At 50.0% G+C, this 23,651-nt stretch overlaps 1 protein-coding gene across 2 annotated transcripts; it reads right to left on the reverse strand.

Moving 5' to 3' along the window:
• Window positions 1-1,166: 1,166 nt before the first annotated feature.
• On the reverse strand, window positions 1,167-22,628 carry SLC17A9 (solute carrier family 17 member 9). 2 transcript variants are annotated; one of them, XM_075108560.1, is made up of 13 exons: window positions 22,419-22,628; window positions 13,530-13,727; window positions 11,783-11,922; window positions 10,978-11,077; window positions 10,088-10,218; window positions 9,160-9,256; window positions 8,136-8,232; window positions 5,976-6,063; window positions 5,622-5,656; window positions 4,926-5,041; window positions 4,393-4,448; window positions 4,002-4,031; window positions 1,167-3,892 (listed from the first exon to the last, which is right to left on the reverse strand). In XM_075108560.1, exons 1-13 carry the CDS (start codon window positions 22,532-22,534, stop codon window positions 3,729-3,731), a joined length of 1,368 nt encoding a protein of 455 aa, XP_074964661.1. In that variant the 5' UTR covers window positions 22,535-22,628; the 3' UTR covers window positions 1,167-3,728. The 2 variants fall into 2 exon arrangements, with proteins under 2 accessions (XP_074964661.1, XP_074964662.1); XM_075108561.1 differs by lacking the exon at window positions 22,419-22,628 and adding an exon at window positions 18,804-19,264.
• Window positions 22,629-23,651: the final 1,023 nt, after the last annotated feature.

A 23,651-nucleotide genomic window follows, 5' to 3' on the forward strand; every position in this document is an offset into this window, starting at 1 on the left:
AGCCCTGGGACCCGAAGAATTTAAGGAACATGGCAGAGCTCCTTCTTTTCTCTCAGGCTTTACACAGTTGCAGGATACTGTGAAGAAGAACAGGGCATGGTTTAAGGTGGGTCTGTGGCTTCTTAGAGTTTTTCAGGTTAAAGTAGCTCAAGTGTGTATGTCAGAGGTTGTCTATACCTTTATAAGGGGGCAAAAGGGCAGGAAAGGTTGAGGATAACTTTCATTCTGCTAAATTATCTTCAGCATTTTCATACCACAAGGCTTCATGTTATTTTTTTCTAAGGACTTCAAGGAGAAAATTAGTGGACTCCACAGTCCTCAGAGATATTTTCTTGGGTACGTAACCCTACATCTGAGGATTTAAAATTCCTTTAGTGGCTATTTCTGCTTTTAAAATGTACCCCCAAACTTTTGCTTTCCCCCCATAGTAACATTACAATTGCCAAAGGAGCACAGGAAGAGGAAAAGCCAACGCTGGGGCAGCAGGTCCTGGGACACCCCGACACAGGCTCTGGTGGTGAGAGCCACCAGCCAGGGCTGCTCCTCGGTGGGGCCAGGCTCCACTCGCTGCCCAGATGTGCCAGCTGTGCCAGCTAAACCATCCACGCCAGCCATAACCAGCCATACCATCCGTGCCAGCTGTGCCAGCTGTGCCAGGGCCAGGCTCAGCAGCTCTCTGCAGGCCAGGAGCTGCCACATCCCAAATCTAACAGCTCCCTCTGTTGGCATCTGTTCGCACCTATCAGCGAGGACACAAAAAAGTTGGCAAACGTATTTTTTTTTAACAGAGTCTCCAGGTGGAAGGCGATCTCTCTGCGGGGGCATACCCCGCCTAACCGAAGACTTGTTTCATTTGTGTTGTTACTCTAACGACTGGTACTGGACAATGTCTCCTGATGCTGTAGTGACCGCAGCTTTGCTGAAGACAGCTTTTTAGTCATTTTTCCAAAATAAGTGAGAAGATGTAGCTGGAAGTCCGACATACGAGGACATGCGAGGATGCTGTGAAACTATGCCAGCCCAGATTTTCTCCCAGCACAACGTCCCCGTCCTCTGTCACCAGCCCGAAGGAGTTAATCACACTAAATATACTTGAGCTCTGTCTGTCCCTTACTGATCACGCAAATTAGCACCTCTGCATTCAAAGGAAAATAAAACACTGTGCAAATGATTTGCTGCCTTTATTTTTTCAGGTCCTTCTGTAACAAAAACTCTCAGTCAGCAAGTTTTGGCAAGGTTGCTTAAATCTTACAGCCATGTAAAGCGGTTTCAATGCTTTGTCAACGAGGTACGAATATAATGAAACCTAAGCCTCAAATGTACTTCAAATATTTAACTTATTAGCCAGTTTACAGAGACAGATAATCTGGACAACCCACCAAAGCGGTAGCTGGATTTACAGAGAAGGCACAGCCAGCAACGCTGACTTTCCTTTGCAGATCTCAGTTCCAGATTTCCCAGCTCGCAAAGCCAAGGGGTGGCCAAGCCGCCTGGTTCAAATGGGAGTGATTTAAACAGATCAACTCTTCCACAGGAAGTTGTGCAACCAGCAAAGAGAACCAGAATTCACTCCTTGTGTTCCTGACCTGCAACACTGAACAGCCAGGGTAGATGTTAAAAAAAAAAAAACAACAACAACAAAACCCACTTTTTTTTTTCTATGTGTCTATAGAAAAAGTCGTGCAAACAATCTGCTCGGACTGGACGAGGGACAAGGCTGGCAGAGATGGCTGCACGGCCTCAGGTATCGCTGGCAAGCCTGGTTTGCATTTGCTGTTTGTGCCTTCCCCATTTACGCACTGATTTTAAGAGGCACTCTGGCAGCATTTGTGTGTCCTGGCTCTGCAGCACCCCAGATACAGGGTTGTCCCTGTGGTAGCAACCAGCCTTTTAGAGAAAGAAGCACAGAAGGAGACAAAAATACTTTCTTGTCTCTCTGGCCCCCAGTCAGGCCATGCTGATCCTATACTCTCTTGCAAAGACATCAGGCCATTGCATCTTTATCTCTTAATATCCCCAATAAGTAGCTCAGCTTAGTTTAGTGGCACACAATAGTGTCTCTGCAATTAAAAGGCTGTCAGTATTTTCACTCTAAACACAGCTATTCAGAAACTTAACATGGCTCCAACATATATTCCAAGAAGAAATCTGGCCAAAACAAAAGCAGAAGCAGGGGATAAGGTTTCTTTTTTAAGGACAATGACTCTGAACCTATAGCTCTCCTGCACGGCAGGTCCCCTGGGAAATCTGGTCCCAAGTCTCAGCTGAAGTTTTCTGGTAAGCACTGGAGAAATCAGAGAGATCCCTTCAGGCTGCAAGCAAGGGGTGGGAGGAAAAGCAATTAATTGCTTTAATATGAAATGTCACATTTAAAACAGGTCTTACAAAACCAGAAACTGTAGGTTGGTAAATCCATCCCTTCTAGAAATACTGTGCATTTTGGTGGGAGTACCACTCGAAATAAGCATGCAGAATCAGGCCTCAAGTACACAAAATATAGTATTTGGTACTTAAATTTTAAAATATTTATAAATAACTTAAGACATTCAGGCTCAGAGGCATGTACAGCCAAGAATCTCCCCCTGGCACGGGGAACCGCAGGGGCCCACATCCGTACTATGGATCCTCAATGCAGAAATTTGCTTTACTCTCAACATAGGAGAAGAGCTGCCTGTTGCAGGCTCTTTGGAAAGTCTCCCGCACCCCTCTGAGAGCACGTCAAAATCAAGCAGAAAGCATTTGGGAGTATAGATCCATAGCACAGAACGTGACCTGTCCTTCCTATACATTCACAGCACATGGCAAAACAGCTCCTGGGGGATTCCTCGACTGCACCTATACTGCGAGGTCAGCCCAGCTAAGCCTGACCACGGGTGATTGCACCTTTCCTCTGCTCTCACGCTGGTTTGAGGTGGTCTGCCTTGGCTCAGGGCTGGAGTAAAGCGACCGGGGGCGGGAGGAGGGAGCCCTTGAGCTAAGACGGGCTCAGCTGGTTTGAGCGACCTGCTCTGCATCCTCCTGGCTCAGCTCAAGCACAATGAAGGCGGTATTGATGCAACCTCATGCCCCTGGGTCTGCAGTAGACATCCAGCCAGAAGACTTCCCCTGAAGGGAAGCCTTGAATTCATCTCACCACCCGTTCCCTTGTACACCTGGCTTGTACCTGTTGAGCAGACTGCAAAATGAAGGCACGCGAGGGAGGGTTAAGGTCAGAGGTACATTCGTTTGGACGATTCCTTTCATGTAGTTCAGGCCACGCGTGTCGCGTGGCAGCCCGAGAGCCAGCCACCCTCCCTGCAGTTGCAGGACAGCAGAGCGCGGAGGGACCCGTTCCCGGCACAGCGAAGCAGCTCCCCTCGGCAAGCGACCGCTCCAGGGCAGAGCATGCAAACTGCAGCTCCCTTCAGAGGTAAGACAGGTAAGCTGCTTTGGCCACGCAGATATTTGTCCGCTAGACACAGACTGGGGCAAACCAGTCACACGGGCCATATCCTCACTGGAGATGTTAAGCTGGATGGCTCTACAGGCCATCAGCCATGCCCTGAGCAAAAAATGAACTCTAGATTTCTTTTCTCCCATGGGTTTCATTCAGACCCATTACGTACTTGTTCTCAGTATCTTTTTTTTTCCTGTTAAACACCTAAAAAAAAAATATTCTTTGGCACTTGTGCGACAATGACACACAGATGTGACACTCTTCTGTCCCTCGGCTGTTGCTGGAGTCGTCTCTAGAGGTCCATATAGTCAGAGTCTGTGTCCACCCTCTGGGCCTCTCCAAACACGAGGAATGCACAGAGGCCAATGCTGTTAACAGCAGCCACCAGGTTGAAAACAGAAATCCAGGAGCCAGTCGTTTCAATCAGGTAGCCAGCCAAGTACACGCAAATGACACCTGGGACAGGAGGGAAGAGACAGAAATGCAAAGGCTCTGGGGCCAGATCCTGCCCGCCTGCAAGGAGAGCACTCCGCAGGAAGGGATGAGCTGCAGGAGGCTGCCTTACCTAGGAGGGCTCCACCTGTATTCCCAACACCTGCAAAGAAAAGAAAGAAATTGGGTATTCACCATCTGCAGAGGTGAGCGGCTTCACCTGGGCTCCCGCCCGGGCCCTGGTCTGCGTGCACAGCTAAATGCCTTGCCGACGGCAGGGACAACCGACACTCAGCCTCACCCCCACCCCTTGGTGCAGGTAAGCATGTGGCAGATTGAAAGGCATGTTCATGCAGTTACCTGCCCCCAGCAATGGCAGGTATATCACAGAAGGAAGCTGAGGCTGCGAATACGGAGTAGACGTTGCACAGAGCTACTCCTGTAAACCTTAATGCTGACGACCGTGACCCCCGTCCTGTACGCACGCCCCTCCAGCACAACCGAAACCCCGCAGGAATCCTTACCGAACAGTAAGCCAGCACACGAGGGGGCCAGATCCTGTACGTTTACTGAAATGCCACTAATGAGAAACAGAGAGGGGAAAACGGCTGTTTCAATGGAGTGCGACTGCTTTTTCATCATTTACACAGAGTTTAGTTTATCAGACAAAAGGAAAGGATCCTAGACAATAAAAGGCACTGTCGGGAGAAAGGAGGAAAGAGGCTGAGAGTGAAGCAGCACAGGAGAGTATCAGGAGGAAAGAATTCAACTCAAAGCATTCAGAGGGGGCAAAATGCCACCCCCCTTCTGCTTCATCTCCCTGACACCTGCCTGCTCCAGTGTGCCCTCCAGTACGCCAAGCCCTTCCCCACGCTAGAGGTTTGCTGGATCAATTCCAGCCCAGCGGGCACTAAACCCCACCAGCCTCGCAGGGACCAACACACACCAGTTCTTGCTCTGACAGTCACGACAGAGGCAGCCTCCTCTAAGACCCCAAAATGCCAAGCATAGGATAAGCGCTAAGGGCCACAGCTACTGTTGTTATCATGGTTTTTACCTGTGGTTAAAGGTCTGAAGTCCAACAGAGGCAGAGGCAAACACTATAGCTTTGCAAAAACTGGAGGTCTGGCCCAGGCACAAAGCAAAAATGCTTGAGACACCAGAGCCAATGACCTGGAAGAAAGAGAAAATTAAATACCACGGCACATTTTCTGTAAGGAAGAAAGCAACTCCTTTCACAGACAAACTGTTCCCTTTTACAATGGCATGGGCCCGTATGTACCAGGTGCTTCTCAAGCTTTTTTTTTTCCCCAGAGTCCTGCCTTTCTGTGTCAGAGGTCTGTCCAGAGGGATGCGGTGCTGCGGAGCAGAGAGGATATGCTGTGCTCTCACCTGGCATTTCTATTTCTGCTCATGCTTGTATTGCTATTACCTAGTATCTAAGGGGTCATCTGGAGTGACAGCGTATGGTTGGCCTTTGCCTGTGAAAGAAAACCTCTTCGGAGTGCTCACAAACCTCTGTGCTCAACATTACTGTTGGTCCATGCTCTGTTCCTCGGTCAGGTTTTCCTCCGGATTTCGTTTCCCATATGCACTGACCACCACTCTGAAGTCTGTAAGGTGGCAAAGCTAGAAACCCTTTCCTCTTTCCACCTGTAACCACCAACCCCGCTCCATAAGAGGTCTCATCTGCCATGCAAGCAGAGCTCAGCAGATAGCTCAAGTGTCACTCCTGTGGCTTCAGCTCTCTTACCTGCATGAACTTACGAATGGTGATGGTTTTGTACCCTGGAAGAGGAAGGGAGAGTTGCAGTTAAGCACAGCTCACCAGGTCTCCTTGTTCTCCAGCCAGGAGGCCACAGGGTAAGTGGATTTCAATGGCCAGATTTCATCTCCAGGTGGATATTGCAATGAAGATCAAACGGACCCCCAAACACACAGATGGGATTTGGACCCTGCCGTATTTATCCCGCTTTCATATCAGAACCTCATGTTGTTTATTTGCTGGATCTTCTTCTCCCTACCAACAAGCCCACCTCCTCCCACCCAGATCCTCTTTCCACATCACATAAAATAAGAGCTGAGGAAAAGCCAAACGAGCCCTTACCCTGGTTGATTAAATGATCAGACAGAAATCCACTGAACAAGCTTGTTGGAATTGCAACCAGCCAGGGGACTACATTAAACACCCAGCCCTGAAAGGGAGCAAAAATAAGAGAGATTTGCTGTCAGAGCTGCATTTGTTTTCAAATATTTGATAGTGTGTGACATCTGTAGAAAGGAAAAAAAACGATCAGGACTTCTTGCAGGATCTCTACCAACTTGGCACAGCAAGCTCTCAGCTACACCCTGCACCACTCCGAAGTCTGTAAGGCGGCAGGCACATTACAGGGCTGTGGCATTCAGCAGGTTTGTTGTCTTTGCTTCTGCCCGGCTGACCCTGCATCCAGGAGAGAGGCAGAAAGCTCTGTCTGCTCTGGGAAAGAGGGATTAAATGTGGCAAAGTTTGCTGCTCAGCAAGGTGATGTGGCAGAGAGCCAGACAGCCCAGGAAAGTGAGCTGTAGCTTCTACTCTGCCCTGCGGGTCGTCAGTAAAGCTGCTGGCAAAATTTCCGACATCAGCTTCAACCTCATTAGCAGCATTATTGTGAAGCGGAGAACATAGCTGGATTTTCTAATGCCAGGATTAGGTAACATTATGGGTAGCAACATACTTCGGCCTATTTTCAATTAAGCAAGCTTGCCACAGTTGTAATCACAGATGATTACTGGTCATCTGGATTACAGCTGCTCAGAGGCGTTTTACGCCCAGATCCCACAAGGAGCTGAAATCCATGTGAGTTGGGCTGGGCTTCATCTCAGCTGGTTGAACCTACCCATCCATCATCCCCCGCATCTCCCCCTGGGCTCAGAGCCCGTCACCCCGTGGAGGCATCCCTCCTCACCTGGCTTCAGGTGTGCGGGAGGGCTGAATAATCTCGGTTTTGAATAATCCTGTTTCAGCTGCTCCTGGAAATGGTACTAATGTCCATTTGCATCTTTCAGTGCCTTTGAAACTTTGGGTCTTGGTCCCTTTTGAAAATGTTACCCCATAGGGCTTGTGGGGTAATATATCTCTGGTGTCTGTTAACACCAGCTGCGGTTGCTCAGCAAGTCAATCCCAACACACCGAGCCACGCTTGTCTCATCCCTACGGCCCACCGCCCTGAGCAGCGTGAGCCAAACCCCTCCATCGCCTCCACCCAGGTGGGCTGGAGGCAGCGGTGAAGGTAGCTCACCTGCAGAAAGGGACTTTGACCAGTAGGTGACATAGGTTTCCCACACTAAGGATTATCGTCCATCCTTTAAAATCAAGCATCCCCAGGCCCCACTTTATTAAAATGTATGAAGCGATTATCAGATGCAGGAACGCTATGTAGAGCACCTTACATAAAGGCACCACGATATATATAATGCTTAACAGATGGTAAATTGCTGCTTCACAAGCATATTACTCGAGGTGCACAGATCTTGTCACAACAATATGTTTGCTGGTTTAATACATGATTTTAATATAAATACCAAGTATGCCATAAAGCGCCTTACACATGTAATATGAAAAGGCATTTGTAAGCAGCTCTGGAAACTATGAAAACCGAACAGAGCCATTGCGGAAAAGATTGTCTGAGTTTCTGAGAACAAGATCAAAATACAAGCTGTCTGCCTAGGTTTCTGAAAAATGGGAACATCCTTTGTGCTGAGCAGAGGGAAGCTTTTATAGTATTTTTGAAGTACACATTATTAATGGTAATTATCATTTTCGCAGGCAGGTCTGAGCTACACGTTGGGAGTAGTTTAAAACCCCGTGAAAACCCAGGAGCGAATGGTTCGGTGGTCATTTGCAACAGCATAATGTCATGGGTTCTGTGCCATTTGAAAACCATCCTTCCCTCAGAAGAAAAGCAGTTTAAAAACCAAATATAACCCTCTCTTCCCTACCTGGAAGGTGCCCCAGCTCTGCCTCACTTCAGCATCCCTAAACAAGCAAGCAGAAACTAGCCTCTGCCTACCCAGAGGGAGGATGCTTCCTTGGATCTCCAAGTGCCTGTGCAGGGGGGTAATGACTCCTAATCCCGCAGGGAAGCCTCCCACCTCCTCCTGCCTCCCAGCCTGCTCTCACCAAGTCCCTCTGCCATCCCTTCCTCCCTAACCAACCCATGTTGGCCAGCACCCAGCATGACTCATTTGCACAGACACTGGCAATGCCTATGTCTCGGAACCAACTTACCTTTGACTCGGGGAAACTTTCCTTAAAGAAAGTTGGCAGCCAGGAGAGGAGAGTGAAAAATGTGCTGGCCGTAGAAAGCTGAGCGATGATGACAGCCCTGAAAATACACAGCAGGGGGAAATAATCAGCAGTGACAGGTCACACTGGGTGGGAAACAGGCACTCGAGCAACCCAATATTTCAGCTCCTGGTCTATAAATAAATCCCTCATGGCGCTACAATAGCTTCCTGAGGTTTTCTCACAGATAACTACTCCTTTTGGCTTGACGCTCGCAGCACCGCTCGTTCCTTCGCTGCCCCCACTGCGCAGCGCCCGGGCGGGCGCCTGCGCCAGCCCCTGGGTTCCCGCGAGGTTAATTGCAGCGGCAATTGTGCGAGTGCATTTCGCACCAGGCCCTTCAAGTGCTGCAAGAGCTGTCCTGCTCCAAGAGGTGTTGTCTGGGGTTTCCTAGGGATTTGTTATCAGCAGATGCTCCATGTTTATTCAAGGCAGGAATGGGCTTCCTGCCTTGCAGCCCCATTGCCCTCCTCCCCGTCCTTAAATGGCACATGGGAACGTGCTTGGATGAGCTTCAGTACCAAATGCAGAATCCCAAAGAAAACATGGCCGTTAAAATGGTGTTTTGCCAGCAATGAGAACACAGCCCGTGATGCCCAGAGCCCCTGAGCAGCACGTCTTAGGAGCCCATCACAAGCAGCATTTCTAACAAGACCAGTGGAGAACGCCCCTCCGGAGGAGCACGCAACCCACACAGGGAACAGACTGTGGAGGAGGAAGGTTTGCCAGTAATATTCAAGCCTGACATTCCTCCGGACATAACATAAACCGCCTTTTGTCAAACTTACATTTTCAGTTCTGTATTTATACGGAAGGGTTTAGAAAACCTGGTCATATTTCCCAAATATATGAATAAGTGGACAAAATACACATAGGCAGAAGAAACAAGCACAGAGAGTAGAAAAAGCCCTTGGAAGAAGGGTGCTCCCCTGCCCTGCCGATGCTCGAGGCCACCACAGCTGCCTACCATATTGGTGCCTTCTTAAACAGCTGCTTCCAGGGAACTTTGGTCTGCTTGGATATCGAGAGGCCTCTCATTAAATAATCTATGGGGATGATGAGTTCTGCAGGGAAGAAAACATACAAGGGAAAGACCTGATCAGTAATTTTCTGTGCAGCTGGAGGGAGCCCTGGGAGACTGCTATGTATAGATGTATCTACTTTTAATCTCTAACTCTTTTTTGGCAATACCAGCATTGGATGCTCACGAAAACAAGTTGTTACGTTGACCAAAATTTTTCCACTGCATCCACACACTTCCCCACGCAGCCACCGTCACCTGTTTGTTATATCTCCTGTTGTAACTAAACATAAATCTCTTTGGGCAAGGGCCAGGTTTGGATTTTGTGCAGCACCAGGCACACACCAGGCTCCTGATGAGCTGAGCTCCTGCATACCGCACTCACGCTAACAATGCTGTAGCCAGGTGTAATTGTTTGCCCATGTGCGGAATTACTCCCAGACAGTTATTTGGGAAGAGATATTCTGGATTAACTGGTTTTTAAAAGCTCTATGTGTAGATGCTCTTAGTTTGGAATAAGTATCTTGCCCTGCTTTAGCTTAATCCACTTTGAAGATCATGCTCTGTTTGGTGTTTTCACTGGTGCTTAAGGATACTGAGGAGTCAGATCAGGTTCTCAACAGCAATATAATCCAGCATGGGACTTGAAATAGGAAATCAGCACTGTGAGAGCTCAAAACCTTATTCCTGGATTTAGCATATTGGGTGAGACACAGTGTGTGTTATAGAAGACATCTGAACAAAAGGTCTTTGTGTAAAACCAGGCATGATCTGGGAAACACAGGGGATTTTCAGGACATCACTGGGAGGTACCAGTTGGGTCCCGCAGCCTCAGGAGCGCTGGCAGTCTGAGGGATGCAAGCGCTGGACTTACCTTTCTCACTCAGCAGGTACTTGCAGGTGCAATAAACCCAGAGCAAAGTGAGCAAACCAGAGAAGTAGAAAACGCTCTCCCAGCCGTACCAGTCCAGGAGGAGAGATCCTGCACCGCCGATCACCAGCGTCCTGCAAGGGAAGACACACTCGGATTTGCAGGTCTGGCTAAGAGCGTTGGGACTGCATGCATCAATGGGGGATGCTGTGCGTCACTAAGTGCACTTAAGAGCCATCAGTCACTGCATGTGCAGGCACTGCCCGCCTGCCCGGTCACCCCATGACTCTGCAACCTGCCCTGTTCCCTGTGTGGCGTCTCGGGATCCTCAGGAGAAACGGCTAAGGGACCTCACGCTCGCCTGCCCCGCACGGAAACGTGCTCGTCAGGGAAAGAAAATGAGGCTGCTGGTGTGCAGAAAGTATCCCAGAGAATGTATAAATCAGCAAAAGAAATTAGTACACTGGAAAACTAAGTGATTAAACACAGTAATATTTCTATCTACCTTTCAAGCAACCCTTCCATTCAGAAAGGTAATTCTCATGGAGATTAGCAGAGATGGGGAAGTTATATTATCCCCATCTACCAGAGAGGACAGGTGACCAGTCTCAGGCTGACCCTTGCTCTTCCTACTGAATCAGGCTGTTTCCCGTAGTAATTAAATGTTGCAAACACTCTTCAAAGTCTAGCTTGCAAAGAAAAAAAAAGCATAAATCCTTGACATGCATGACAGCAAATGCCTGAGGCTTCCTCAGCTGCAGCCGGTATCCTCAAGGACCCAGGAATCCACATGTACTTTGGGCTGCGAGTTTTGCCTCCAACTATTTGATGGCATTTCATCATATACGGTGTCCGGAGACTGTCACTCGCTGCTCCAAGCCTTTTGAACTTACCCAAACTGTGAGCCAGTCCCCACTGTGCTGTAGGTGAAGGCGCGCTCGCTCTCCCGGACCTTCTGGGACAGCAGGCTGGCCAGGGACGGAAAATACACCCCTGCAAGCAACGGGAGCAAGGCAGGGAGCAGTCAGGCTCCTGTGCCCTCGTGAGCAAATCAAAAGCAAATTTAAATGATCCAGCAGGAGCTAAACACCGAGACAAAGCTACAAGACCATTGGTGAATTCGAAACAGGGATATAAAATAAAATAAGTGAAGCCATCGCCATGAAAGGTCTGTTTGTGCCTTCTCCAAAATCTCCCATTTCGTCGTCACCGCTGCTACTGTAAATCCATCAGTGCCAATGCACTTCTCCCAAGGGTTCCCCGGTGCTGCAGCTCAGCAAGAGGGAAGGAAGATCATCCTAAATTAGCCAAAAGTTTTGGAAAGGACCAATTTTCCCCAAATGCTTTGAAGGCATTTTAAAATGCAGAAAAATCAAACAGGAACAGTTTTAAAATGCAGAAGATCAAGCAGGAACAGTGATGTTTTCAGAAGCCAGCAGCCCTTGTCTGGCAGAGATATTTCTACAGGGATTCCGCTGTAGAAGTCAGCGACTTTCTCTAGAAATGTCACTTTTTTTTCCCATGGAAGTTCTGGATGTGGAGGCAGTTTTGAAGCAGAGGGTTGCTGAAACACACAGGAGAAGCGTTCACGCACTGCAAACCACGACTGGCATCTGAATTTACTGCACAGGAGCCCCCCTGCAAGGAAGCCCCTGGGCAGACCGACACACAGACACACGCTCGGGACAGGGGTCTCACCTTGCAGCAACCCCATGAGGAACCTGGAGGAGGCCATAAAAACGAGATGGGCAGAAGTGACGTGGGTGAGCAGAGGGGTGAGGACCGTGAGGAACCCCCAGGCTGATGCCGAGAGGAGGAGGACTCTCTCACCTCCTATTCTGGGAGACAGAAAACACATTATCAAAAAAAGGGGAGGGCAGGAGGGCAAAAGGGCAAAGCCCCCCAGTCAAGACTCAAGTGCTCTTCCCAGTTTAGCCTGTTTTTGAGAGCAACCTTTCAGTGAAACCTGTTCTTCTCTTACAAATGTCTTTAGCCCTCTGGGGAGCAGCTCTGACCTCCTCCCTTCCCACCTCCTGCTCCCCTGGAGCAGGGAAGGAGCGGCCAGTCACCGGGATTGCTCTCACGGACCCTGGCCGCCAGCGCTGCCCGTCCGGCTCCAGCACACGCCAGCCCCAGAGACACCACCGCGCTCACACGCTCAAGTCTCTCAAGTCTCTGATGGAGGGGAAGCCCAAGCTGCTGTCACTCTTCTGCTTTTCTTAACCAGTGACAGTGTTTTCTCTTCCATCTGCTCTTTTGCATCAGCTCTGCCTGTTAGCATTTGGTTTTTTGCAGGCGTTTGCTTGCAAACTATTAAGAAACATAATTAAATGGCATAGTGCACGGCGTGGATACTCCTTCCAGGCACGTGCTCCTCACAGAAGATTTCATCGGAAAGCCCTCCTCGCTAAGGATAGGGTGGCTGAGGAAAGGAACTTGAGCAGGTGATTACTCTGATCTTTCCTGCGGAAGCTAGCTGGGGAAGTTGGTTTTTAATTGATATGATAAAATGGAGGCACTTGGTCCCAAACATGATGGAAACCATGATGGGGCCTTGCTTGTGAAAAGATTGCATGAGAATATAGGGTGGAAAAACTGGAGGTGCTGAACTGAAAACTAAGCTAGATTGTGCAGATCGAATACCAAAAAAAGCTGTATTCCTTGCAAAAAGGAAATATTCTCTTCTTGTCGTTATCAGTTGCAGCTCTAAACCCTTCCAAATGGCTGCCTGGCACTGCTGGGATTAAACTGTTTGTTAACGGACAAATAACGCTCCTGGTGAGGCGCAGCTATGAACTATGCAAAGAGCATAAGCATTTATCACTCTTCTAAAATAAAGTCTGCTTTACACCCACTATTTCTTTCATCAGCTTAACATGTAAACTTGGGGGTTTGCTTTTTTTATTCCAATTACTGAGCCAGTGCTAAAAACAACCTCTGTCAGAAAAATTGTGCTGGTGTAAAAGTGCTCTTCACCATTTCCAGGTGAAAAACAACCCAAGTTGGTCTCAGTGTCCATTAACATGACTGCAGATCTCTCCTGGCAGCTGCTGTGCAGGAACTGTGGAGGCAGTAATGATCGTGTAGGCACTCCTTGTGTTTGCTGGGGATTTTACCTGTGCAAAGTCCTTCGGCTGATACTGCCCCATAAGCAAAGCAGCAATTTCAAAACCCAGGAATCCAATTGGACAGTCAAAACTACACGTGTCCTTTCTGAATCAGAGCTCTGGGCCCTGAGTGAGACTGATGAGGGACCTCAGCTGCTCTCAGAGCAACCTGCAGTGCCCCATAAAGCTGGTCCCCACAGACACGCTTCACCCTCCCACCCCATCACTGTCCCAGGGTGGAAATTCCACAGCCACTGTCAAGACTTGAACTGAGAGGTTGAAACCAAGCTAAGCATCATTTAAAAAGACCAAGTGGAGGAAAACATAATTTCCAGTACTGATCACTGATATGTCCCCCGATGATCTGTGTCAAGCAGTAGCCCCAGAAGAAGCTGCTGAGCACTATGCCGGACTGCTTCTTGTCCCAGTCGAAGTGGGTGCTCAGGGCGACGGCGCAGATGGGCACGGTGACGCGGGCGCAGTACAGCAGGCACGTCCCCAGCAGCAACATCACCATCCAGATGCGGGACTCAGGCCTGCAAGGATGGAGAGGAAGATGGGGAAAGGGCAGATGGAATGGTCTGCCGGGTAGATCCAGGCACAGCGAGGACTTACGGGTCAGACTGGTTTGCTTGAAAGCCCTAACCAGTCTATCTTGATAAAACAAAGGTCAGCGCAATCCCTCTGAGGCACAGTGGTTCTGGCACAGGGCGTAGCACTTCTGGTGACTGTTATAAATGATGCTAACTTTCATCCCAAAGATTATTTGACCCCAGCAGCAAAATAATATCTGTCCATAGGCTGCAAGGTGGAACAGGCTGTTTGGACACTGTTGACTGCAAATCGAAGGAAAGGCAGGGGAGAAACCTGGTTTGTTTGCTTCTTTCCCCAAACAAAAGCTTTAGAAATTGTTCCTTAAAAGATAAAGCTAACAAAGGAAAGGTCTGTGCATGAGGTTGGAAGCATTTGCATGAGACACACTGTCTTGGTGGCAAACATTTGTTATTTGGCATCCCTACCCATTCCCCAAGGGAAGTGGCATGTGTGTTACCCTTGGTAAATAGGAGGGAGATGGAGGAATCCTTTATGAGAGACAAGACATGATGGGGCTGAATAGCCCAGAGAGACGAGCAAGATAATCCAGCCTGGCCTGATAAGAAGTTTAAGGTAATATGAGTAATAATATGTTAACAGAATATATTTTTTTGGTACATGAGTACTCAGCCCCAAGAAAAGTTCTCCTGCAGAAGATACAGGCTGGAAATAAATGGGAAGGCAATTTCTCCTGCTCCAAGTCAGCAATGTGCTTCTCGAGCAGAGACCCACATTTCGCTGCAAACTTCAGGCCCCAAGTGTAGGTGAACTCCTAACATCAGTCTGGGTCCCTCTTTGCCTGTGAATTATGGAGTTAAAAGCTTAGTGAGAAACCCGCTATATTTTTTGTATATGGTTATTTTTATGTCCGGAGGCAGGAGCACAAAGCACTGAGCAAACAGACTCTCTCTGCTCCAGAGATGACTGGGGAATTCACTGTACCGGGGCATTAACCTCTGTGCTTTCCACCCTACTAAACATAACCACTTTCTGCACAGGAAAAAGCCTGGGTCACTTTTTATATTGAAATGAGCATTTATTTCTCTGTACTGGAATTACGATAAATGTAGGCTAATCCCACACAGCACAAGACCATTTATAAATGTGTCAAATGGTCCGTCACGGAGGGAGGCAAAGGAACAATGAAAAGTAAAACACACCAGACAGCTGTGCCCGCTGAAGGTGAATTTATTGCTGTTTCCCAACGAGGCAGATAAGCAGCTCAGTGCCAACCTCTGGCAGGAGGAACTGGAAGCGTTTCAGTTGGTGCTTTGAAAGTTGGAACCATCTTTACTGTGCATGCATACAAACGTACAAAATAACACAGGAACTAGAAAACCTCACAGATCATTGCTGGAGGAATAAGTAACCAAGGGTTGACCTGCCTCAGCCCCTTGAACTGGCGGACAAACACTCTCAGAGTCCCTCCTGGTCTTATGCCAAGAGGAAGATCTGCAGCAACTATACCTTAATTTGCTGCAAAAGCAAAGGTGATTTTTTAATCACCTGCCCCAGCCAGCTCTGGCGGCAGCGGCTCCACCAAATTCAGCTTGCTACAGCAAAGCACAGCAAACCCAAAGGCTCCTAGACACCAAGTGTCCGGGTCAGCCCAGCCCCAGCAGGATGATACAGGCAGGTGGTTTTGGGTATAAATCCCCCATTGGAGGCAGAGGGCTGGTGTGGGGTAAGCGGTGGTGGAAAATGATATGGAGAGCTCTCAGAGAGGTGCCTCAAGAAATCCGGGATCAGACGCATGTGGGTATAAGCAACCTGCCCACGCCTGCCTAACCAGTGCTTCTGCACCTGCAGAAATGGGCTGTTGCCCATCCGGGGCCATCGTCTCTTCTGTTATCTACAGCGGCACGGGCACTGATTAATTTGAGCTATTGAACCTGCAACAGCTGAGGTGACCAAGTAAAACGCAGCAGCCTGCAATGCGTGTAGGTATCTCCGGTTATTTAGCTGCTGAGACAAGTTTTCTAAATTGCGCCTTTTCCCCCAAAGCAAAGGGAGACCTCTGTGAGCTTTCTCACTGTCTGGAGCGGGGCTGAGCTCTGCCTCTTATCCCTGCCGTTATTCTGATGAGTGCAGCAGCATTTTAACGGGATATTAGATTGACTGTTCTTCCTTGGCCCTAAAGCCTACACAGCTGTGCAAGGTGTAAGATGGAGAGAAAAAGACCTGTGCAGCTCAACCAGTCTTTACTCTGCTTCTCTTTATAATATTGCCAAGGTCTGTTCCCTCCGGTGGGTGTTTGCAACTACGAAAAGCAAAACCCATGCGCAGCAATGCTGGTGTCTGAGGAGGGTGCAGGCAGAGGGAGCTTGGTTTGGTACTAATGGATTGAACTCAGAAAGCAACAAGCAGGCTGCAGAGCAGCTCTGGCTTCAGGACAGAGGGGCAGGAGGGGATGCTGTGAGTTCCCAGCCTATTTTCTCAGCCTGACGATGCAGGCAGAGTCACCCAAGTCCCCAGTCCCTGCACTGGGGGCACACGTGGGGATTTGGGGGTGCCGGGGGGAGGCAGCCGGGCACACAGTGCTGGGCTATCCAGGCAACAAGTCCGACCTGCCTGAGAGCAGGGCACAAAGTGCCACGTGGCTCCCTGCAAAAGCAAGACACCATTCAATGTGCAGCTCAGATACAGCAGCGGGGAGGGATTGCCAAGCAGAGACGTTCTCCTGACGAACCTCCTCCCCAGCTGATGGCTCAACAAAACTCCAGTGAATTATTTTCTCTTGACTTTTATTCTTTTTCAAAAGCACTAAATAAGTGCCTGGGTGTATGATAAAGTCTCAAAGCTCTCTTTGATTGCTACTCCATTCTATACATCTATACTCCATTCTATACATTTATAATCTTTTCCTATATGTTTCCTATATCTTTTCCTTCCATACATACTGATGTATGCTGAAAATGCTCAAAACAAGTGGGGAGTATAAAGATGGCTTCAGACTACCACTTGCTCTGTAGGTAGCATATCCAGCGAGGAAAATCCACTCAAATAATATATGAGTGTCAAAAGTAATCACCAGCTGCCCACACCCACCTGAAAGCATGGCAAGAATTATTTCTCTGCAAGGACAATGATGTGCTTGCATCAGAGGAAAGAGCTTTGTAAATGCATTTCCTTCTAATTATAGTTATCACAGCGGCTGCCGATGAGTCAATGTTCTGCTCAGTGCAAAACAACAACAGCAAAGGTTACAGGAGAAACTTCAGCTACCACAAAGGGGAAAAATTAAAACTTCAAAAACTAAGGAATAATAACAAATCAAACAACAGTTTTTGTAGGTTACACCAGCCATCTAAAAATTGGAGTTTTACCAGTGTTAACAAATTGAATCTAATGGCTTCCCTAATGAGGGAGGTAGAGATGATCTGTGCTGGAGATAACCAAACTGAGTCAGGGCAAAGCACATCTAAACCTAAGGAGTCACAGCCGTTGGTGTCATCGGTGTCACTGTGCCTGTCTCATCGGCCATGCGGACAGACTGAGCATCTCCCCACAGCCCTGTGCTGGTCCTGGCCGACCCCGGCTTCATGGGGCAGAAACCTCTGCGAGAGGGGCAGCCGCCTCCAAACCATCAGCAGGTGAATCGCCAGAGCTTGTCTGGAGCCACCTTATTGACTTAATTGGGTGCCACGTGGTGGCGGCGGCTCCTGCTGCCCAGCTTGTGCTCTCCTGACCTGTCACGCCTTTCTGCTTGCAAGAAACAGGCACTGCAGGTGCATCCCCTTCTGCATGTCACCGAGACCCTCTTTACCCAGTGAAGCAGCCATGCAGCTAGAAAACACTTCCTATTTCATAAACCTCCAACCACCACCCAGACCGACTATAATTGGCTCGACCCCTAATTGTTCTTCCTGGGTGGCTTTTTGTACAGCAGCAGCCCTATATTTGGGCAGCCCTGCCTGATGTCCCTCAGTTCTCCTCCTCCAAACACAGCCCTGGGCACTGGGTGGTCACAGCTTTGCTTTGAAGCATCTAGTGATTCCAGCTCCCACCAACCACGCGGGTCCCCTGCCTAGGGCACGGTGGTTAAGATTGATTTTTAAGGATGCCTGAGAGCCCCAAAGCAGCAAGACCAAGCTGAGCCATCCTGCAGGGGAAGGAGAGCCAGCAGCATAGGGTATCTTTATTTGCAGTGTGTTTTCCTGCTGGAGGAATTTCTCTGGTAGATACCACAGAGCAAATATTTATTCAACTTTATTTCTTTTGACTTGCCTCCCTCCTTCCCCCAAGTCTGCAGGTCTGTCTGTTTGCAGACACTGCAGCTCACTGTTAAAATGGACTTGCTGGAGTTCAGGCTATCAATTAAATTACAGTTTAGCACCTCCTTCAAGGCACGAGTCTGGACCATCAGGTATTTTCAGTTGGTAAGAAAGCTGTGTTAGACAGCAAGACTACAAACAGTCTATCCCAGCAACAGCTTTTGGCCAGAAGCTGCCTCTGAGGTTTGTGGGTGTTTTCCATAACTGGAATTGGAAGTGGGAGAACTGGGAGCTGCAGCTCCCTATCTGCATCAGAGCTGCGCTATGGCCAAGGTGAGCGCAGGTATCGGCGTTGGGGCATACCACCCACCCCCAGGGCATCCCTACCTCAGTCCTCTTCTGTAAAAAGAGACTAAAAGTAGCTCTGTGGGGCGTGCACGGAGGGTACATCAGCTGGAGCCACTTCCAGTACCCCCAGCCCACTTGCTCATCCCAGCTGCCAGCAGCGGACACCCACCCGTCCCTGCAGGAAGCCCGGAGCAGGGTAGGGATGAGCTCCTGTGGCGGTACCAGGCTCCCAGCCATGCTGGAGCATCACCAGCTCCAAACCAAGGGCTCCCAGCAGGCCCAGCATGGGGCTGCCTCCCCAAGGGGAACATCCCCAGTGCAGGCAGCTGGTGCCTGCAGCCCCCCCATGCCTGCTCGCCTGCCGCACCCCAGCCTGGGGACGTTTGTTCTCCTCCCCGTGACCCGTTCCCAGCCTCATGGGAGCATCCCCCTTCAAAAACCTCTTTTCCAGCTTACCTGCCTATGGCTTTAATTTACAGTCATCTCCAACACAACCATGGCCTGACTGACATGGTATAAACACAGCAGTCGTGCAGACAGTCCTGTGTGAGGAGATAATACCCAGGTAGATATTTTTAACCTGGTTTGACAGTCCTCTCACTTCTCTCTCGTTGTTTTTCTCAACAACAATTTCTCTTCCCTTGAAAATCTAACATGCTTATCAAGGCAGAGACATTTTTTTTTCCCCTCATTGAGGTGATTTTGTCGTGCTGCAGACTGGCTCCAAGCTAATGATTTGTCGCTGTCAGAAGTAACTTTGGGGTTTAGAGGAGGGTTTTTTTCCAACCCACCAGCTAACAGCCAACGAGAGCAGCACAGAGGACACAGGGCTTTTTTTCCTGGGAAAGCTGCTGGTTTCCTGTCCGCCTCCCATGCACAAACTCCCTCCGCAGAGCCGCAGATGGCAACAAAGTGGTGTTCAGCAAGCGCAGCTCTGGGTTTATTTCCTCTCTTCATTTCTTGCTTTCGGCAAAAGCAAAGGTGAAATTAGATTTCAGCAGCTCTTATGAGCTGGGAAGAGTTGTTAAGTCCAGGTGGTGGGAAAACACAACAGTGGAGCTTACGCGTGCTTTGCATGCTGATCTAAGGGCATACGTGGATCGGCCAGGAATGAAACGTGTGGCTTGCTTATGCTTCCCATGTGAAAAAAGCTCTCAGTAAGGGCATGGTTAAAACCAGGGTGAGGAACTTGTACAATAAAAAAAACACCCAACCACAAAAAAATTGCAACAAAAGCTACAATGTTGTGTTGACAAAAGATCAGGGCATAGAACTCAGAAAAACAATGTGACCGCTGGCTCCGGGCAAAGAATGCGATCAGGCGACTGGCGACCAGCTTGTGGCTGATGGTACAACTCCTTTTATCTCTGGAGTTTAAAGAAACCGCTATAATAATCCCTTGTCTTCAGGTGTAGCCAGAGGCTGGGAGATGCAGAGTGGTTTCAGGAGTCATTTCCTTCCCAGGACACACTGACTTTTCCATGTTGTATTTCTCTCCTTGGAGGCACCATCCAAAATGGGATCCCCATGCCTACCGTGGGATCAGCCCGTGTGGCTTTGTGTGCAACCTTCAGCAACAGGTTTCTCTTCTCAGCCCTTTGGCCTTCCCCCAGTTAAACCAGAGATGGTAAAACACATCTACCGCCTGAGGAGTCCTGCTTTGGCAAGTTAAGGTCTCCGTTAAAAAGTGCTATCTGAATGTCCAGAAGCGCTACATAAACGCGAGGGCTTTTTCAAGCCCGAAACAGAAATCCCTGAGTGTTGTTCTTGGAAGAGGAGATGAGTGATAACGGAGCCACTGGAAACCTGCAGAAAAGTTTGGGGAAGGCAGCCAGAGAGGCAGGGTAAAACACAGGGCAAGAACAGTGGAAGAGGAAGGAAAAGCCAGCTGAAAAAAAGGGAGGACAAAAGAAGAAGCAGCATGAACAAAGATGGAAAAATAAACCTGCCAAGATAAGCGTTTATCTCTCCTTGCACTGACGGTGCAGACAGATCTTGGAAGGCTGCCTGGCATGTCTTTTGTTGGAGCATGAAAGGAGAACCCGTGTCACTTCCCCCACTTGATAAAACCTTGCCTCCATGGCAATAACTGATTACTCGGAAATGGTGAGAGCTGTTGATTTGCATATGCTGTTCAAAAACTGTCCACCAAATTGCCTTTAAACCATCCAATGAGGTGTTTTATACAACTCAACCAACCTGCTTGCGTGATCTGGTGGATCGCTCCCCCTTTCTGCTCCCCTGTTCCCATTCCCATCCTCCGCCTGCCCTCTTTACCTGAGACCATAAAGCCCCCCCAAACAAGGGCTGCGGCCATGCCAAACAAGAGGGAGGCGATCGCTGCTTCTGTGAATTACGGCGATACGGGTAACGGTCTGATGGGAGTTACAGTCATCCTGCTGCTCCTTCACATTAACTGGATTCTTTCAATTACTAGGAACACTTAAGATGGTCAGAATCGCTTCCAAATATGTCAGTCTTGATAAATTAATCATCACTTTTGTTTTGGAAAGTGTTATCGATGGTTTCCATTTTTCAAAGAGTGTTGGGAAACTGGAGGGTTCATTCTGGCCAAATGTATTTCATTTTCTCTAGAGGAAAAACATCTAAATGAAAATTTGGTGCAGGGATCTTCCTCTCCCACTGCTCCCATTTCACAAAGACTTAGGGAAAAGTTATAAAGGGGGAGACAGAGGGAAGGAACTTTCCTAAGCACTTTTGGGGAAAAGAATCTTCAAATTTTAAGCAACCCTAGTGCCAAAGGTCTGCTTTTGAGACCTACCCCCTTTACGCTTGAGATAAGTCTGGGTTTGATTAGACTTCCAGGTCCCTGACTGCAGGAAAAGTCTCCCTTGGGACAGCAGTTTAAAGCCAGCTATTGGCCTGATGCCACTGCAGGAAGCAATTCATGATAAACCTTAATGTATCCAGCGGCTAATTGCTGCTGGGAGGGAGAATTCCTCCCTTTGGCCACACGTTCCTGTGCGTTGGCATCAATGTCACCTGTCCCCGTGGCTGCCCATCCGCTCTCCTGCCGGGGCGAGCTCGCCACGGGGTCACAGCGGCCCCGAAGGCGATGGGGAGCCCACGGGGCAGGGCACCGCAATGGCAGCCGGGCGTTAGTTCCTCTCGTGGCAGCGTTAAACTGAACGACGTTTCAGAAGCGTGGAAGCAACAGAGTGGAGTCCGGGGGCTCCCAGTTTGGAAAAAGCCTCTGACCATCATTTCCAGCTGCCACACGGCACTTCTGAATCGTCGTCTCCCCCTGCCTCTGATGGGAGAAGCGGCAGATCCGGAGGCGCCGGATGACTTTCCCAGGGCGGCAGAGGCGCAGCGCTGCCCCAGGCATCCCAGCTCGGCCCCCGGCTCGTAGCCTCTGCTCCAAACGCCAGAGCGCCCTGCGCTTCCCTATGCCCCCGCTGCCAAAAATGGGCAGATTGGGCTTAATCGTGTTTTTAAGTATTTTAATTACTTTACTTGAAGACAGTTTGTGCTGTCTAGCTGCTGCCCAGCTACTATCCCGGACTTCATCTTAATTAATGACTATCACCAGTGCAGACATCCTTGCTGGAATGTTGCGATAAGAACCTCACAGTGCTTTCAACGGCATGTTTAAATCACTGACTCCAGGCCAGAAATAAGCTCCACAGACTTTTTTTGCCCGTGTTTCACAGTAATCCCGCATCTTCCCCCTCTCCCCTACCGTCTCTGCCGGAGGCCGGCGGAGTGACACGGCGGGGATTTCCCGGGGCGGCGGGACCGTGTCCCCGGTACCGGCCTCCCGCGCCCCCGGGGGCAGCATCGGGGCCGGCGGGAGCAGGGTCTGGGGCCGGCGGGGAGCGCCCGGCGCCGCCCGAAACCGCCTCGCCCGGGAGCGGTCGGGGCTGCCTGACCCCCTCCATCCCGGAGCTGCGTCTTTTCCAGCAGGCGGCGGAGGGGGGGCCTCCGGCGGCGCCTGCCCAGGCTGTGGGGGGGTCCCGGGGCCGGGATGGGGACCGGCCGGGGAAAGCGGGGGGGGGGGGGGTGGGTGTCCCGGGGGAGAGCCTTTCCCGGGAGCGGGTCCAGCCTTACCTGGACCAGTACGGGTCCCCGCCGCCATCCCGCCCCATGCCGTCGTGCTGCGCGGCGCGGGGGCCGTGCTCGGCGCTGCACAGCGGCGCATTCCTGCCGCCGCCACCCGCGGCCATGCGGGCAGCGCCTTCCGCCTCCGCCGGCTTCACATCGCGGCGGCCGCCGGCTCCCTCCCCCCCGCCGGGCCGCGGCCACGTGTCAGCGCCTCCCGCCGCCCCGTTCCGGGAAGCCCCGCCGCCCGCCCCGCTCCGCTCCCCGCGGCCGCCCGCAGCGCCGCCGGGGTCCCCCCCCGCTCCCGGGGTCCCCTCCCTCTCCCGGGGCAGCCTCGAACCCGCGGCACCCGGAGGCTGCTCGGGCGGGGAAGGTCGTTTTTTCCCTCCATCACCCACAAACTTGTAGGTTTTTCCTCTTTTTCTGTTTTTGGGGTTTTTTTTTTTTTTTTTTTCCTTTTCCTTCTCCGGTAAATACTTACACCCCCATCCACAAAATGGAGCGGGGTTAAAAGTGGGAACTAATCTGGGGTCTCTCCCTCTGATACCCAAAAGCGCAGCGTTACACACACTGTTGGTGAGATGGCCCCCTGCTCCTCTAGCTTTCATAGGTTTGCCAGCAGAAAAGATTCTGTCTCTGCTTTTTAAGGATTAGAGCCGAATATGATATTCCCATCCAAACAATTTAAGGAAAAAATGAATAGGAATCAGTATTGCTACAGCTCGATTTAACTCCATTGGATAGGGCTGTTGCCCTGCTGTAAGTATGAGAGAGATAATCAGGCTCCTTTATGGAAATAGATAATTGAAATGATGGTTATCTCAGTCCAAAACAAGAGGACTCGTGACTCACTTCAGGAAGCCGAATAAGGAGGCGGAAGAGCTGTGACCGTTCAGGTGAGATTCCGTGACCGATAGCAGCTTGGATGCAGGCACGGCAAAGCTTGAGGTCAGCGAAGGATGGAGGAGCTCCCGCCCAGCCTGACCAAGGTCGTGCACGGCTCGTGGGAAAGGTCCCGGAGCTTCTGGGCTGCACCAAAAAGCACAGGGTGCAGGTGCAGCAGCGCAGGCATCTCCCCTCTGCTAGTCCTGCAGGCAGCAGCCTACAAAAGCTCATTAAATTAAGACTGTGGCAGACTAATGTTTAGCTAACTCGCCCATTCTTCTCCTAGCAGGAATGCTTTGCAGGTCCCTGACGAGCAGTTAGCTACTTAAATCAGGAGAGATAACAGCATTATTGAGC

The sequence above is a fragment of the Phalacrocorax aristotelis genome, chromosome 13, assembly GCF_949628215.1.
Source record: "Phalacrocorax aristotelis chromosome 13, bGulAri2.1, whole genome shotgun sequence".
In the NCBI taxonomy this organism is placed as follows: Eukaryota; Metazoa; Chordata; class Aves; order Suliformes; family Phalacrocoracidae; genus Phalacrocorax; species Phalacrocorax aristotelis.